Source organism: Xenopus laevis, chromosome 9_10L (genome assembly GCF_017654675.1).
Source record: "Xenopus laevis strain J_2021 chromosome 9_10L, Xenopus_laevis_v10.1, whole genome shotgun sequence".
NCBI classification, from domain to species: Eukaryota; Metazoa; Chordata; class Amphibia; order Anura; family Pipidae; genus Xenopus; species Xenopus laevis.
Genome location: NC_054387.1, coordinates 86524984 through 86541446, shown reverse-complemented (window position 1 = coordinate 86541446; position 16463 = coordinate 86524984). Strand labels below are relative to the sequence as shown.

Genomic DNA, 16463 nt, shown 5'->3' with positions numbered 1-16463 from the left:
GTTGTTGAAACACCGCATATCTGCTAGGCAATGCTCCCTACTGACCTACTAAAGGGCAATGGTACTGGTGAAATACAGAGGGTTGAGGCACATAGCCACAATGAAATCATGCTGAAGATCAGATATCAGATATTAGTGATACAGTACATTATAACTGCACCAGATCAAAGCTTATGTATGATTGGCAGCATTTTAGACTTCTATTATTTATAAGTGCCATGGAGTGTGCTTCTGATGCATTGATACATTTTTCGCAAGAATATTTTACACAAATCTCCTTCACCTTAATTTCAAAGTTTTCTGAAACAGTTCAGCTATCATATTTACCTTCAGTAGCTTCATTGGCACTTGACATTTTCTATTGCATGTACTTTGATAATGCTATATGATTTCCCCATTGTCAATAAGATTTGAACAGTTTGTTTTCTTAATTACTTTTCTCCTATGCACTTAAACCATGTGTACTATACACGTCTATTAAATGTAGTTTGCATCATCTAATGTATTATGATTATGATGTATTCATTTCTTAATTAATATTGAAAGACTTCTGCAGTGATTATTGTATGTGTACTGTTATGTAGCTGAGAATACATTATGTTTGCTTGAAATCAGCCAATTTAGGTTCTCTGTATCTTCCTTCTGTGTCCTAGATTAAAGATGATATTGTCTTTTGACTTGACCAGTCTTGACTGAGTTGGTAGATGATTGCTTCTTAATAAAGCTAAAGCAAAATGAATTCTATTTAACTGGTGTTTGGTATATGGCCAGCACAGTATATTTATTTTGGTACACAGCTAGCACAGTATATTTATATTTCATTATGAAGCCCAGCTTGATGTATTGGCTGCTCACAGTGAACCATATGATGTTCTGCAACCACAAGTTGAATATTGTTTAAATATATTGTTATGTTTCCACACTACAGGTGTTTTAAAGCTTATTTGTAGTAATATATATTTGAAAACATACAGCAACAAACCATGTAAACCAAATCACCTCTGCCAATATATTAGAGCACCTATAAACTATACTTTAAATACATTGTACTCATTATTATGTTGCTCAGTTTGGGCTTTCACTTTTCTTCCAGAGAGGGGGCTACTTCCTAGGGAAAGAGAACCCAGAGTCTAGCAGTGGAGCATCAGCTCAACTTCTCCACAGTTCCCCATCTTCCCATCTTTCAGACCCTGAAGACTTTGCTGGTCTAGAGACGAGCAGCCTTCTTCAGTATGGTGATACAGTCCTTCACATAACAGAAGATAGTGGAATGGAAAACCCTTTGGTTTCAGGACATTTTAACTTCTCACATTTCGAACTGGGAGAAACAGACGTTGATCTGGACGAGTCTCATGTGTAACACTGGTACATACTGTACCTAAATCCCAAGCAGAAACCATGATAACACTTGTTGCCCTTTACTATTGTTCATGTTTGGTTTGCTCTAAATTGTGCCTCAGTCTAGTCACTACTAACAAAACAGAATAGACTTTTCTTCTATAAAATATAGATACTTGAAAGGTGGCTTCTCTAAACCTCATGAATGTAATACAATACAACAAATAGAAAGAAATTCACAGCCTTTTCTTATAGACCTAAAAACATTAGTCAGCATCATCCAACTGTGACTAAGCCTTGTTGCTTCTCGCCTTGTTGCTTCATGTTTTTGGGTCTGGTCTTCTTGCTGTGAATTTAGAAACCAATGTTGCTTAATAGCAGGTATGCTGGTTCATGTGTCTGACATTCCTGCTGAACAGTGCCTAAGGCTTTAATAGCATTGTGTGTTGCTTTAATAGCATTGTGTGTTCTGTATACCTCTTTCTGATGCCTTGTGTGAGCAGTCATAACATTACATTGTGTGCTTTTGTCTTGTGTACTAAAACTGTCATGCTTAAACACAGCCTGTGCTGTTTGTAGCCATTATATAAAATGTTATTTCTTGTAAGACATTGAACCCCTCCCTTAACTGTTAAACTGACTGTACAAAAGCCCACAAAGATTCCTTGGTTGTAATAGTAGTGTACGTCGAATCATTCTTATTATTGCTTCGTATTATTCTAAGTATTCTAATTATTCACACTTTCCCCTTAGAAAGTGTATTATAAACACCTTGGAGTATATTTTTCAAAGGGTGAAATGAAGAGTCACCCCAGTCCACCAAAGGGAAACTTCACAACTATCTATTTACTTAAGGCACATATTTATGAAGGGGGTAAAAATACGTTCACTCTGATAAATTAACCCCTAAAATCCAATACAAGTGAACAATGAAATGTGAATTTTTCTCTCCGAAGAACTGCTGAGAGCTTAGTTTTCACCCTTCGATAAATGTGTCTCTACACGTACTATTGAAATAATGTTGTAATTGTCGGCTGCCCTGCAGCCAAGACACCTAAAGCTTTTCTCTCTTTAAAAAGGAGGATCACAGAAGCGTTTCAATGTTTCAGTGGTACATTGAATGTTACTTGGAATTAAATAAGCTGACATATTTATGCACATTTTTGTAGTTTCCAACTTCTTTAATGTTAATGTCCATTCAACAAATGTCAGCTCTTTATAGATCCTCCATTGATTGTTGGTATTTGTCCTGTATTAGCATTTCTATAATGTGGGGTATTTTTATTTGAACAGAATATTTTTCCATCTGTGTGCTATCTAATGTACATGTGTGTTATTGCAAGTCCTTCACTATCATGAACATTTAATGCACTTTTATCCTCTTGGACAGAAGAGAGATCTTTGCACTTTCATGTTAAAACAGAACACGATTCTTTTCTTTTTTTTTCTGTTGATACAGTGCTCTGGATGTGGTGTGTGCAATTAGATGTTCCTTTAATCCCAGAGACTGTCTTCTTATTAATATTTGGAACTATTGTGTGTTGCAGTGTCCATCCAAAATGCTCTGTTTATTGTTTGCTACTGTGCAGTTACATAGCAATGTATCAGTAAATGTTCCTCAGTGAATAGTGGAGACTAAATGGAACCTGGCAGTAAAATAACAGTAATCAACAACATTACAAAGAAATTCCGAAAGGTACATTTGATTGACCCCCTAAAACTGTTCAAATTGGAAGAAAACTGCAGAAACTTCCAAGAAGCAGTGCTATATTATTTTAAAAGACTCAAAGGAAAAAAACTGTAATTTTAAATCAAATTTAATATTCAATCCTTGTTTTAAACGTTTTCTATTGTTCTCATGTCAGGCAATGCATTTTTTTGTAGAATTATATTCTATTTAAGGGAAGGTGTCCTTGCATCTGATAATGCGATCTAAAAAAATCAGTTTTTTCAGTGCTTTCCAATGTGGTAAGCTTATTAGTTGTCATGCCAAATTTTGTAGTGCCAGATTGTATTAAAAATGACAATGTCACACAAAAAAGTCTATCCTGTGGGATGCAAATAATCAATTGGAAGAGCGTGTCTGGCCCACAGATTTTTCACCCTGAATTAGTATTCCATTCCACAAAAAGCACCAGTCCCTAGAATCCAGTAATTGCAATGTAATGGACACCAGAGTATATAGGGAACTCTGTAAGATGTACACTGGTTAGTGTACTGAAAGCACAATGCACTCACATCACCAACAATGCAATGGAGACAACTATCTGACAGCTATTAAAGGCTGAGGATAAAAAGAGTGATTTCTCCACTGGCTCACTAATGTGTATTTTCAGTGCAAGAAGAGCCAGTACAGGTGTTTAGAATTAGCACCTTTCAGATGTCTAGCATTACAGTCATTGGGAGGTGGCAAGAGCAGTTTTGGGCTCCTCCCTGTCATCTGAAACACACCAGTGGAGATAACAACCAGCATGGCTTTAGCTAAATGGGAGAAATGCTCTTGGTTGCCAAATATAAACTGCATATGTATAAGATGATTATATATCTGAAAGTGTACATATATTTTGACAAGAAAGAACAGAGCTTATATATGTGAAATTGATGTTTACAAAATAAACTATTTAAATTTACATTTTGTTGGTTGTGTCAATATTTTAAAATACCTCAAAGCCTTACAAGGAGTACTATGGTATTGTATAGAAGTAACATGGCATTGTTAAGCTCAGGTCCTTTAAAAGTTAAATTTATGTTTGGACAAAGGTGGGTATTGACCCTAGGCACAAAGAAAATGGCTTTATAAGGGAAAATACTGTGTCAGTGGCAGAACAATAGGAGTTACAGGGTTCACAACTACAACTGGGGCCAGTGCTCTGTCACTCACAGTTGAGGACCCATTTTATTATGCTTTATTGAGGTTCAAAATGTTTCCATAAAAGTTGGAGAGGTTGAACTGATGTTGCAATAGTTATGCAATTAATATAGTAAAATGCAGCCATTTTAATAAACTGTCAATGACTTTGCTAAATTGATTGAAAGATTTTAATATGTGTTAAAATCTTGTGTTCCGACCCATGTTGCCAAAAAACTTTTCAGGAAATAAAGGCATTTTGTCTGACATGGAGAAGAACTTTGTTTTCCAAGTTTTCCATGGCTTAGGCTGTGGGGCACATCACCCTTGGAAGGTAAGTGGTCATGCAAGGGCTTATGGTAGAGGTACCAATGATGTTGTTTTGTAAGTAAGTGCTGTTTGTTTTACATGTTTGGCTTAGTTTTGGGAAATGTTGTGGGAAGCCTCAACCAAGGCAGGTTATTTTGAGTTTCCTGATACCCTGGCACAGGAAAAATCCTAGCAGGGGAGGAGCTTGATCCTTAGCAGGTGAATGGGGATGCAGGTGTTTGGTGTGGAGGCTCTAAGTGAAGTGATAGGGTTTTTTTGGGTGTGCATGAATTGCTATAGTGTCTATTTTACAGGATAGACCTTTACTTTGCTGTTTGCTGCTGGTGAATGCTATATTCTGTGGTACAGGCACAAGTCGCAAGATCAAGTTATTTAATTTATTTTGTGCTGCTTCAGCTTGAACATTCCTGTGTTTTACAACATTGGCTCTGATTTGGGAAAGGTCAAGTTATGAATGCACTACAGCCTTAGCAGGTTTGTGGGTATTCTATTTTTTCATAGCAGCCAACAGCAGAGATTTTGGGTAGAGTAATTATTTTTGGTTTACATCAGTGTTCCTTCAGCATGTCTTTCTTATGAAGCGATCGATCTGTGGTCCCATGTTTATTTGCATTAAATGCATTTTAATTAAGCTTTAGTTTTATTCATTTCAATAGCATTTTACAGGTCTCTCAGCTAAATATTTTCTAAAAATGTGTAATCTGTAGAATTTTCACGATTCATGATTTTAGCTATAAATGCACTACAAAAATCATATCCTCTACACTGGTAATGGAATTATTTTTATGTTTATGCCCTTTTTTCATGGTCTCACATTTTGTATGTGTGGTATGGATATGGTATGCAGCTGCTGTCTGTGTCAGTGCTACTACCTATATCATTTTAGAATTCCCCTTCCCTCACATCATCCTCTATGAGAGGTGATATAAGCCTCTTCCTAGTTTTTCCAGTCTGTCTCTGTATTCCATTTTTTTGTAGTTGGCTTGACTTACACCCTTAAAGCCATACATCGCTCCCCACCAGCATGCTGCAATGGCAGCAGTAGAATCACTGTCTCCTCCATGAAAAAAAGCCCTGTGGGAAAGTTCAGTCCAACTGTCCCCAGAACAGCTGCTTTTAAAGTAAGACCTGGAAGACACAAAAAGAATCTTGAGTATCCAACTGATATATGGTCAGCACAGTCTAGTGTTTTGATTACTTTTTTATTGCCTCAGACACTAGGTTTTTTTAATAATAACAATAATAAGTATTATACCAGGCATGTCCAAAGTCAGGCCCGGGGGCTAATTGCGGCCCATTTTCAAATTTACACCGGCCCTCAGCCTCCATCATGAAATTAATAACATTGTGGCCCCCCAGCACAGTGCAATCAGGAATTGTGTAGCCGTAGCAGTAATATTTAGGCACATTAGTGAAAAGATTTGCCATTTGGTCTATACTGCTGCTAGGGTTGCCACCTTTTCTAGAAAAAAATACAGGCCTTCCTATATTCTTGCCATTTTTTCCTATTAATAACATTGGCATCAAGCATCATTTTTACCGGCCAGGTGGCAACCCTAACTGCTGCCTGTGTGCTGAAGGTGTTAGCAATAAACACGTACTGGCATGTAGTGATGCGCCACTCTCGCATACTTCTTTAGGGCTGAAGGTGCAATAGACGTACTGACGTGCCAGTACTGCAAATTTAAGGCATATGCGAGAGCGGTGCGTCACTACGTGTCTGTACGTGTCTATTACCTTCAGCACACAGGCAGAAGTATAGACCAAGTGGCAGATCATTTCACTAATCATGTGCCCAAATATTATGGCTACGACTATGGGATTTCTTGTTTAAACGAGGCGCAGACAATAAATCCAAACAGACTCCACTTCTCCACTTCTTAAATGCTGTGTACGTGTCCATCTCCAGGAGTGAATGATCCTGATCACAGGCTAGCTACCGCGGAATGTGTGTAGGGCTGAATTGTCGGCCCCCACACATTTTCACCTTACCAAATCTGGCCCTCATTGCAAAAAGTTTGGACACCCCTGTATTATACTATACTGAATCAAAGGCATTTCATAGCTCTTCATCTCCTTCTATCAATCCACAGCCTTAGGAAAGGTGTAGTTCATCAGTTGGTGAAAGACTTCTATAATAAGGTCTTGAACCTTAAAACACCTAGAACAGGGGTGTCCAAACTTTTTGCAATGTGAGCCAGATTTGGTAAAGTGAAAATGGGCCGCAATTGGCCCCCGGGCCTGACTTTGGACATGCCTGACCTAGAACAAAAGCTCATATAGTTTACTGCATTTTTGCACATTTGCAGTTGTGAAGTTATTTATTCATTAAGACAATTAGACATTTGAACTAAATATGTAAAGGAAGTCATAGCTAACTGATCTGGTTATTTAAAATCTGCAATAATTCAACCTTGCAACTTGCATCATATTTCTACAAACTAGTAAGGGTTAAAGCACACTTGGAACTATCCATCAATAATTTCACTGGACTATTTTTAAAACAAAGTTGCTTGATAAAAATTTCCCAGGACTTTAAATAGGCAGCTAGCCACCAAGGACTAATAACTCAAAAAAATGGAAATGCTTTTCTGTCCATGTAAAAAGAATGCAGTGTTACATGGTGCACCATCATGTTCTTAGCAGCCCAAATATTTTCTCATCTGAAAGCACTTTTTCAGACAATAGCCTACAGAAGCAAAGCCCTTTTTGGGTTCTTTGAGCACCCGTTTTTTAAATACCACAATAACCTGGCACCAAAGTGCCCCATGTGCTCTTAAACTGGCCATAGATGCAAACATCCGATTGTTCGAATCCTCGAACGATAGAACTTCCCCGTCTCCCGACCGGCCATTAACCATTCACATCAAAAAAAGAACAGATCAGCCGATGTTCTGCCCCTGACAGCAATCGTACGAAAGTTATGTCCGACAAAGCTAGTGACAGTCTCCCTCTGAAAATCGTCCGATCGGCAATACATGCAGAGATATTATCCGCAGCCGACAGAAATCTTTTACCTGGCCGATCGACCAAACGACCGATCTCTGCAGAACGAAAAATGTTGGGACTCTCCACACACGGTCCGAAAATCTTACAAACCCTCGATTTGTACAATCGGATCTTTCCGTCTATGACCAGCTTTATTCTGCACTGGTAATAATGTGTTATTCTGCTTCAGAACCATTGTATATAAATATGTTGCTGTGTAGTCGTGAGCTTAGTGTGTGGAGTCATTGTCTGGTGGGAACTAACACCAAAGGATATTAATGCTGAGGAATCTATAAATGTTACATGTCATGATGGTTGTGTTTATACAGTTGTCATACAGAAAAAATGCCCCAATCTGCAGTATTGCTATAGCCAGTGCAATTCATCTGGTTATAGCAAAGTTGCCAGTGCCCACATCTGTACCATATTCTTATTATCCTGCCCTGCATACAATTATTGGAAAAATATGAATATAATTACCAGGAGCTCTGAAATCCATGTCATTCATGCATTCTTTGTATTTTTTGCTAACACGGGATAGAGCTGAGCTGAGTCTGTGTTTTTGCCTGCCTCCACCAAGGCAATGTGCATTATAGTTTCATCACTCAAAAGCCAATGCTTCACATCAATGTTTTCTATGCCACCCAATTTGGCCAACTCCTTGTGGATCTCCTGTCCATTTCTGCTGAATTCTCACTTGCCACGATTATAGCCAAGGGCTCCTTCAGCAGTAAGGACTGTGGTGGCCACATAGTTATCCATCAGACCTGAGCACATACTGGTCCAAAGGAGGGGTTTCCAAAACAAAACCTGTAAATATCTGCTGAATCAATAAAAGAAGAATGTTGAGTTATTACTGAAAATATAAAACAATTGCCACTGCCACTCGCCATATAATCACCCATAATTATTCTCTCTCTTGTTAGATTTGGCAAACTAAAATACACAGGCTGGAAGTGGCCTTGCACTATGTTTTTATGGCCCTACTCTATGTACAGGTATGATATATTAGACATATTTAGCATGATATATTATAGATATTGTAGCACTGGTAATATCAATGCCTATAGAGAGTTTGTGAATTTCTGAAACTGTCCCCAGGTACTGGCAGCACATCACAATACAGCTACTTTAAGTAGTTTAAGTAATTTAAAAATCAGTGTATACACACCAAAAAGAAGCAGTGGTGCAGGAGATCAAGCCTTGCAACTTGACTGAAAATAGAAACCTTTCTCAAATCTTTCCTAAGCAGAAGAACATCAGCAGCCTCTTTCTTTTTCCTGACAAGTTCCTTGACTACTTGCTGGTCAGACTGGTCAGAAAATGACAAGCAGGTGGTGCTGTTGTAACAAAATGAATTCAGGTTAACAGTACATGTATCCTCTGATAGCTTGGAATTAAAAATAAATAAATTATGACTGTACAATGCAAAAGTGCCCAGATTAGCACCCTCATCAATTTTACATTCACTTGTTTTTAAGGTATACTTGTCCTTTACATTTTACAGTAGTAAATTCTGCTTTCTCAATAAGTATTTAGGAATCATTGAGTTGGGAGGTGCCAGAATGGATTTTCTTTTCTCATTTGAATTTTTGTTGTAAATTGCGAATCTAATTACCTGGCACACCACTATTGTTGAGTTGCAAATCACTGCATATGTGGGTGGTGCACTCAAACTGTGTCAAACTTTTTTATTGAAAGATAAAAAGTATGAACGGAAAATTACACTGAACAAAGCGCCATAAAAATATGAATTTCCATCATAAATTTGAGTTCCTAGCGAGAATTCCTTGCGGAAAAAGTCCAAAAACCGAAGTTCGAATTGGTTTAAAAAGACTGCTATAGGACTTTGACAACTTTTACCTGGCACAGTTTTGTATTAGTGGGTTTTGTGTTTTTTACACTTTAAAAAGTTTTTAGAGCTTTTTTAAAAAAAATGGAAAACTAAAAATTATTAGAGATTCGTGGAATAAATTGAAATTGTTAGTAAAGGGTCCCCTTAATGTATTGAGATCCATATCATGGAGAGATCCCTTATCCAGAAAACACCAGGTCCAGAGCATTCTGGACAACAGGTCCCATACCTTTAGTCCTTTCTTTATGTCAGACTGAATCAGGTACCCTATATCATTTATGACTATGATGAGGGTGATTTTAAGAAATTAAATATGTCCCATTTTTATAAGATTAGAAAACACAGGTTCCAACATGTTAGGCACCTCCCAGTAACTAATAGACTGTACATATAGTATCTATAAAAAAATTATGAAACACTTACATGTGAAACGTTTACAGGCAGATAAACAATGTAGGTACAGTTTGGCATTTGTACATATTTACTCACAAAAAGCTTGTGCCTAAACAGAATTACTCGGCACATGAAAAAATCTCCAAATTCCCCAATCCAACAACACCTTCCATATGCCTCAGCCACCTAAAGTAAAAGGACAACTGAAGGCCCAATAGCAGAGCTCAATCACTTCCTGGTACAGAATTCAGAAAGGTCATTTATAAACACTGAGCAAATTTGCACCTGAAAAATGACAACCAATCAGATATTTTTTTTTTTTCAACTGCAGCATGTTTAAAGAGATCTAATCATTGATTGGTTGCTATGGCTTACTGTCAAGGTGCAAATTTGCCTGATGTTTAAAGTTCCAGGGAAGAGCCAAGGACTTACTAAATAATACTGTTGTATAATGCTAAACAGGACAAAACCCATCTCTATCTGTATTAACCATGTATCTGGAAATTAATGTTGCAATACACACACTTGGAAATAAAAAGAAGTCTGTATAACAACTTTCACAAACCCTTGTAGTGAGTCCCATACCCTTGCTCACTGGCAGTAGCAGGTACCTATTCCTCAATGTCTGGGACAGAAGGAAGAGTCCGACAGAACTAGGCAAGCAGACTTCTCTTTTTTATGCCTTTCTACTTCCTATAATATTACTCATGAGACGGCAGGGCTGCCAACAGCCGTCTTCTGTACAGGGTTGGTGTACTCTCAATCGGTTTTGCCACGTATGTTTGCCTGCGTGCGTCTTTTCTTTCGGTGCAGTCATGACGTCATTGCGCTTGATGTGAAAATTCACATATTAAAAGGTGCCTATTTCCCATTGCCCAAAATAGGTATATTTCTGATAGTTCCTGGGTGTGTTTCAAGTCACTGCCTGTACTGACCTCAGCCTGTTACTGATCATTTTTCCAGATACTGACTTTGTACTGCAATACTGATTGGTATTGACTGTCCCACGACTACGCTACTCTTTCCCCCGTTCTTTCTGTCACACATTACGGTTCCCTTGTCTGCCCAGAACTCTTGCCTTGGTTCTCTCACTTTAAGATATGGCAGCATCCGCGTAGAGGAGGGCTCCTCCCAAAGCAAAAAGCGTCTGTTATAGGCAGAAGTGTGAGCCGTGGCCAGAACATTGGCATTTGTTCTGGGTTTTGGGAAGTGACACTTCCTTTCCCTACAGCCCCACCTCCACCAGGCAGAAGTACAATGAGCTGCTGCTAGGGATCACATTAAAGATTATTACTATTAATTAATAAAACAGTAAATCTCACTTCTCAAATATAATCATGTGTGGTAAGCATGTGTATATCAAATCAACAAAAATTACAGCACAAATTCAACATTTTACTACCACATTTACCAGGCTTTAGGAGAGAGTGATATTCTGAGACAATTTGCAAGGGGTTTCGTTTTTTATTATTTGTAGTTTTTGAGTTATTTAGCTTTTTATTCAGCAGCTCTCGTTGCTAGGGCCCATATTAATGTAATAACCGTGCATTGATTTGAATAAGAGACTGGAATATGAATAGGAGAAGGTCCGAATAGAAAGATGAGCAATAACAATACATTTGTAGCCTTACAGAGCATTTGTTTCTAGATGGGGTCTGTGACCCCCATTTGAAAGCTGGAAAGAGTCAGAAGACAAAGGCAAATAATTTAAAAACTATAGAAAATAAATAATGAAGACCAATTGAAAAGTTGCTTAGAATGAGACATTTTATAACATACCAAAAGTTAACTTAAAGGTGAACCACCCCTTTAATGGGAAAAATGCTCTTGTTGCCATATAAAAACTGCTTATTTATAAGATTTCTATTCATATATATATCCTTGATAAAGGCCACAAAGCGGGCCGAAACGTTGGAGACACTGTGACACTACAATAAATTATTGCTTTTTGGAAAACGGAGTGCTGTTCCTCTTCATAATCATCTACATATTATTTGGCCAAGCACCCGGAAAACAGAAAATTGTGAAGGAGTGCGAGTATCACCTGTATTATTGTTTTATATATATATATCTTGATAAAGGTCCGTGTGTGGACCGAAACGTCGATCCAATAAAATAAGTTTTATTTTGATAAGTTTTATTTTTTGGTTTTTTTCTGACTAGCACCTGGGTTTTTGCTTCAGTAAGTGTGTGCCACAGCCCTTCTACATGTATATATATATATATATATATATATAACAAACAAGGGAAAGTTGTGCTCACCACTATTTTTTAAAAAACTTTCATTAAGAATTCTATTGCTTCATTATACATTTTACAAAGGGACTAGGTATTACCTGCAACTTAACTTGCTGCTTTCAAAGTAAACCTCCATACTTGGCTGCCCTTTTATTAGACACCAGTGGGATCACCTGACTATAGCTGGGAAGGGTGGGAGCTACAACATGGAGCTGGTCACTGCTCCTGTATAAACTATAACAAACAAGGGAAAGTTGTGCTCACCACTATTTTTTAAAAAACATTAGGCGGGGGTGCAAGTAAAAGGGCAGCCAAGTATGGAGGTTTACTTTGAAAGCAGCAAGTTAAGTTGCAGGTAATACCTAGTCCCTTTGTAAAATGTATAATGAAGCAATAGAATTCTTAATGAATCAGATAAAATTGAGCATAGGACTGGCCAGATATGGGATGACTTTGACGTAGTTGGCCAGCTTAAATATATTGCAATATATGGACAAACAATCCCTGTTTTGTTTAAAGGGTAAGGCATTTTTTAGTAGCAGTATGCACAAAATGTCGCTGTCTTAAATATATTGATAATGGGTTGAGTGCAGAGGACTCTTGTATTTGACTATATGTATTTTGTGGTCACAGCCTCATTGCACCCCCGCCTAATGTTTTTTAAAAAATAGTGGTGAGCACAACTTTCCCTTGTTTGTTATAGTTTATACAGGAGCAGTGACCAGCTCCATGTTGTAGCTCCCACCCTTCCCAGCTATAGTCAGGTGATCCCACTGGTGTCTAATAAAAGGGCAGCCAAGTATGGAGGTTTACTTTGAAAGCAGCAAGTTAAGTTGCAGGTAATACCTAGTCCCTTTGTAAAATGTATAATGAAGCAATAGAATTCTTAATGAATCAGATAAAATTGAGCATAGGACTGGCCAGATATGGGATGACTTTGACGTAGTTGGCCAGCTTAAATATATTGCAATATATGGACAAACAATCCCTGTTTTGTTTAAAGGGTAAGGCATTTTTTAGTAGCAGTATGCACAAAATGTCGCTGTCTTAAATATATTGATAATGGGTTGAGTGCAGAGGACTCTTGTATTTGACTATATGTATTTTGTGGTCACAGCCTCATTGCACCCCCGCCTAATGTTTTTTAAAAAATAGTGGTGAGCACAACTTTCCCTTGTTTGTTATAGTTTATACAGGAGCAGTGACCAGCTCCATGTTGTAGCTCCCACCCTTCCCAGCTATAGTCAGGTGATCCCACTGGTGTCTAATAAAAGGGCAGCCAAGTATGGAGGTTTACTTTGAAAGCAGCAAGTTAAGTTGCAGGTAATACCTAGTCCCTTTGTAAAATGTATAATGAAGCAATAGAATTCTTAATGAATCAGATAAAATTGAGCATAGGACTGGCCAGATATGGGATGACTTTGACGTAGTTGGCCAGCTTAAATATATTGCAATATATGGACAAACAATCCCTGTTTTGTTTAAAGGGTAAGGCATTTTTTAGTAGCAGTATGCACAAAATGTCGCTGTCTTAAATATATTGATAATGGGTTGAGTGCAGAGGACTCTTGTATTTGACTATATGTATTTTGTGGTCACAGCCTCATTGCACCCCCGCCTAATGTTTTTTAAAAAATAGTGGTGAGCACAACTTTCCCTTGTTTGTTATAGTTTATACAGGAGCAGTGACCAGCTCCATGTTGTAGCTCCCACCCTTCCCAGCTATAGTCAGGTGATCCCACTGGTGTCTAATAAAAGGGCAGCCAAGTATGGAGGTTTACTTTGAAAGCAGCAAGTTAAGTTGCAGGTAATACCTAGTCCCTTTGTAAAATGTATAATGAAGCAATAGAATTCTTAATGAATCAGATAAAATTGAGCATAGGACTGGCCAGATATGGGATGACTTTGACGTAGTTGGCCAGCTTAAATATATTGCAATATATGGACAAACAATCCCTGTTTTGTTTAAAGGGTAAGGCATTTTTTAGTAGCAGTATGCACAAAATGTCGCTGTCTTAAATATATTGATAATGGGTTGAGTGCAGAGGACTCTTGTATTTGACTATATGTATTTTGTGGTCACAGCCTCATTGCACCCCCGCCTAATGTTTTTTAAAAAATAGTGGTGAGCACAACTTTCCCTTGTTTGTTATAGTTTATACAGGAGCAGTGACCAGCTCCATGTTGTAGCTCCCACCCTTCCCAGCTATAGTCAGGTGATCCCACTGGTGTCTAATAAAAGGGCAGCCAAGTATGGAGGTTTACTTTGAAAGCAGCAAGTTAAGTTGCAGGTAATACCTAGTCCCTTTGTAAAATGTATAATGAAGCAATAGAATTCTTAATGAATCAGATAAAATTGAGCATAGGACTGGCCAGATATGGGATGACTTTGACGTAGTTGGCCAGCTTAAATATATTGCAATATATGGACAAACAATCCCTGTTTTGTTTAAAGGGTAAGGCATTTTTTAGTAGCAGTATGCACAAAATGTCGCTGTCTTAAATATATTGATAATGGGTTGAGTGCAGAGGACTCTTGTATTTGACTATATATATATATATATATATATATATATATATATATATATATATATATATATATATATTTTACAGAAGAAATACCTCAAATACCCACAAATCTCAGTTCCTCTAAAAGATATAGTGCAGAGCAGATATTAGCCCTGGGCTCTTAGCCTCAACATGTCTTTTATTTTTGAAAATATATTGCTAAAAGCACATAGGAAATGCTATTTATTTCTAATATATATATAGCAAGGATATCCAACCTGCAGCCTTTCTGCAAAGGCTTCCTGCAATGCCCTGCCCCAGCCCCCACTCCATGGCCTGGGAGTCATTAGGCACAGCTACAATAAATGGGACCATTGCTCGTCATGCAAGAGCACAATATATTCGGATAAAGTTGGATGGTTTCTTGTTTTCATGTGTCAACTAGTGGTCCAGAATAGAATGCGTGACCAATCCCTTTGTTTGAAAGTTCATTTAAACAAGACATCTGACATATTGGTACTGCAGTGGTCCTGTCGATGTCACATAATCTTCATAATCATAATCAGGATTGAGACAATAAATGTAACAACCTGCCGTGTTTACAAAAAGCAAACCATATTAAGTGAAATAGTTTGAACAAAGGAGAAAGAAAGAGAAAAAGAAAGGAAAGAGAGAGTAGTGTAGGGAAGAGGAGAAGGAGAGAGTAGTAAAATAATTAGGGAGGCACCTAATTCACTATTTTGGATATGGCTGAATCCCTGAATTCTTCATGAAAGATTTGTCCGAATACTGACGTGAATCCTAATCTTACATATGCAAATTAGGGACAGGAAGAGAAAAAATGAAAAAAAGTTTGTGACAAAAAGTTATGTAATTTCCCATCTGCCCCTGCATATGTAAATTAGGATTTGGATTCTGTTTGGCACAAGAATTGGGCCGGATCTGAATCCTGCTGAAAAAGGCCGAATCCTGCCTAAACAGAATCCTGGATTCTGTACATCCCTAGTAATAATAATACTATCACAGACTGCACGTTTGTTCATGTCATAATACTTTATTCTGTTTAGTGGAGGAGGCAGACATGTTGCCTTCACACATAGTCCATTGGTTGTGGGGTGAATTACTTCAAAAGAGAGACTTCCGCCCACATTTGGTATACCTAAAGGGAGCCAATAGTTTGTGGTATTTTTGGCATTCTAGCATGTTTATATATTTGCTCCAAATATCATAGAGAACCTTTGGATTCCTTGTCTTGTAATGCCAATATCCATTGTAATTGCATTGTGTATAGTAATTTCCATTACCATAGTTGTTTTGAGGGTGGTTGTGTGATAGTCCAGCATTCCAGTGTTATTTTGATTGCTTTAAGAACAAGAGTTTCTGCTAGTCTAATGTAGCCTTTAATGGTACTCTGTGGGTTTGGGATATAACCCTAATACTATTTGCAGGTTTGTTTGGGTCACATGGATTTCACAGACATTAACCATCTGTGATAGACTTTCGTCCAATAAGGCATTTAGACTAGGACATGTCCAGAGAGCACGTTCCAGGGTGCCATCGGGGTGATTACATTTTGTACAGTTAGGAGAGTTTATTATGCCTATTGTATGTGCTATCTCAGGCAAAACATAAGACCTATGGAGGAGTTTAAGGGCCACGTCTGGAAGTACATTGCTGACAGGGCTTTTTTGCGTTTAGCATAGGCTGTGCTGATTTTTGTTCAGCTTTCAGCGTCTGGACATCCCTTCTTTGCAAATATTGTGATCTATGGTTGGTTTAATGATGGCATATACTCCAGATGTTATGAGAAATTGTCCCATGTTTTGTTAAAAAGTTAAAATGTTCCTCCTCACTTTAGCCAGCTACTGAAGTTGTTAGCAAATTGGTATATGAAGTGACAGGGACATAGAATAATCTGGAATTCGAACCTGTATTAACCAATCAAGGCAGTTGCATTCAACATTC

General features: G+C 37.8%; 1 protein-coding gene and 1 long non-coding RNA gene across 26 annotated transcripts in view; one reads left to right on the top strand and one right to left on the bottom strand.

The window, feature by feature from the left end:
* unc80.L (unc-80 homolog, NALCN channel complex subunit L homeolog) overlaps positions 1 to 2103 on the top strand; it is a 92123-nt gene extending 90020 nt beyond the window's left edge. For 21 of the 25 annotated variants that reach the window (XM_041577235.1, XM_041577234.1, XM_018236092.2 and 18 more), the window contains one exon: positions 1070 to 2103. In XM_041577235.1, coding sequence (XP_041433169.1) covers positions 1070 to 1360 — 291 coding nt within the window. In that variant the 3' untranslated portion in view covers positions 1361 to 2103. The remainder of the gene's footprint in view (positions 1 to 1069) is intronic. The other 4 variants (XM_041577233.1, XM_041577216.1, XM_041577231.1 and 1 more) reach the window with 2 other exon arrangements.
* A 2982-nt stretch (positions 2104 to 5085) lies between these two features.
* Positions 5086 to 8844, bottom strand: LOC121398267. The gene is made up of 3 exons (XR_005964215.1): positions 8676 to 8844; positions 7985 to 8324; positions 5086 to 5644 (listed from the first exon to the last, which is right to left on the bottom strand). It is a non-coding gene; the product is annotated as an uncharacterized LOC121398267 (long non-coding RNA).
* Between the last annotated feature and the right edge of the window lie 7619 nt (positions 8845 to 16463).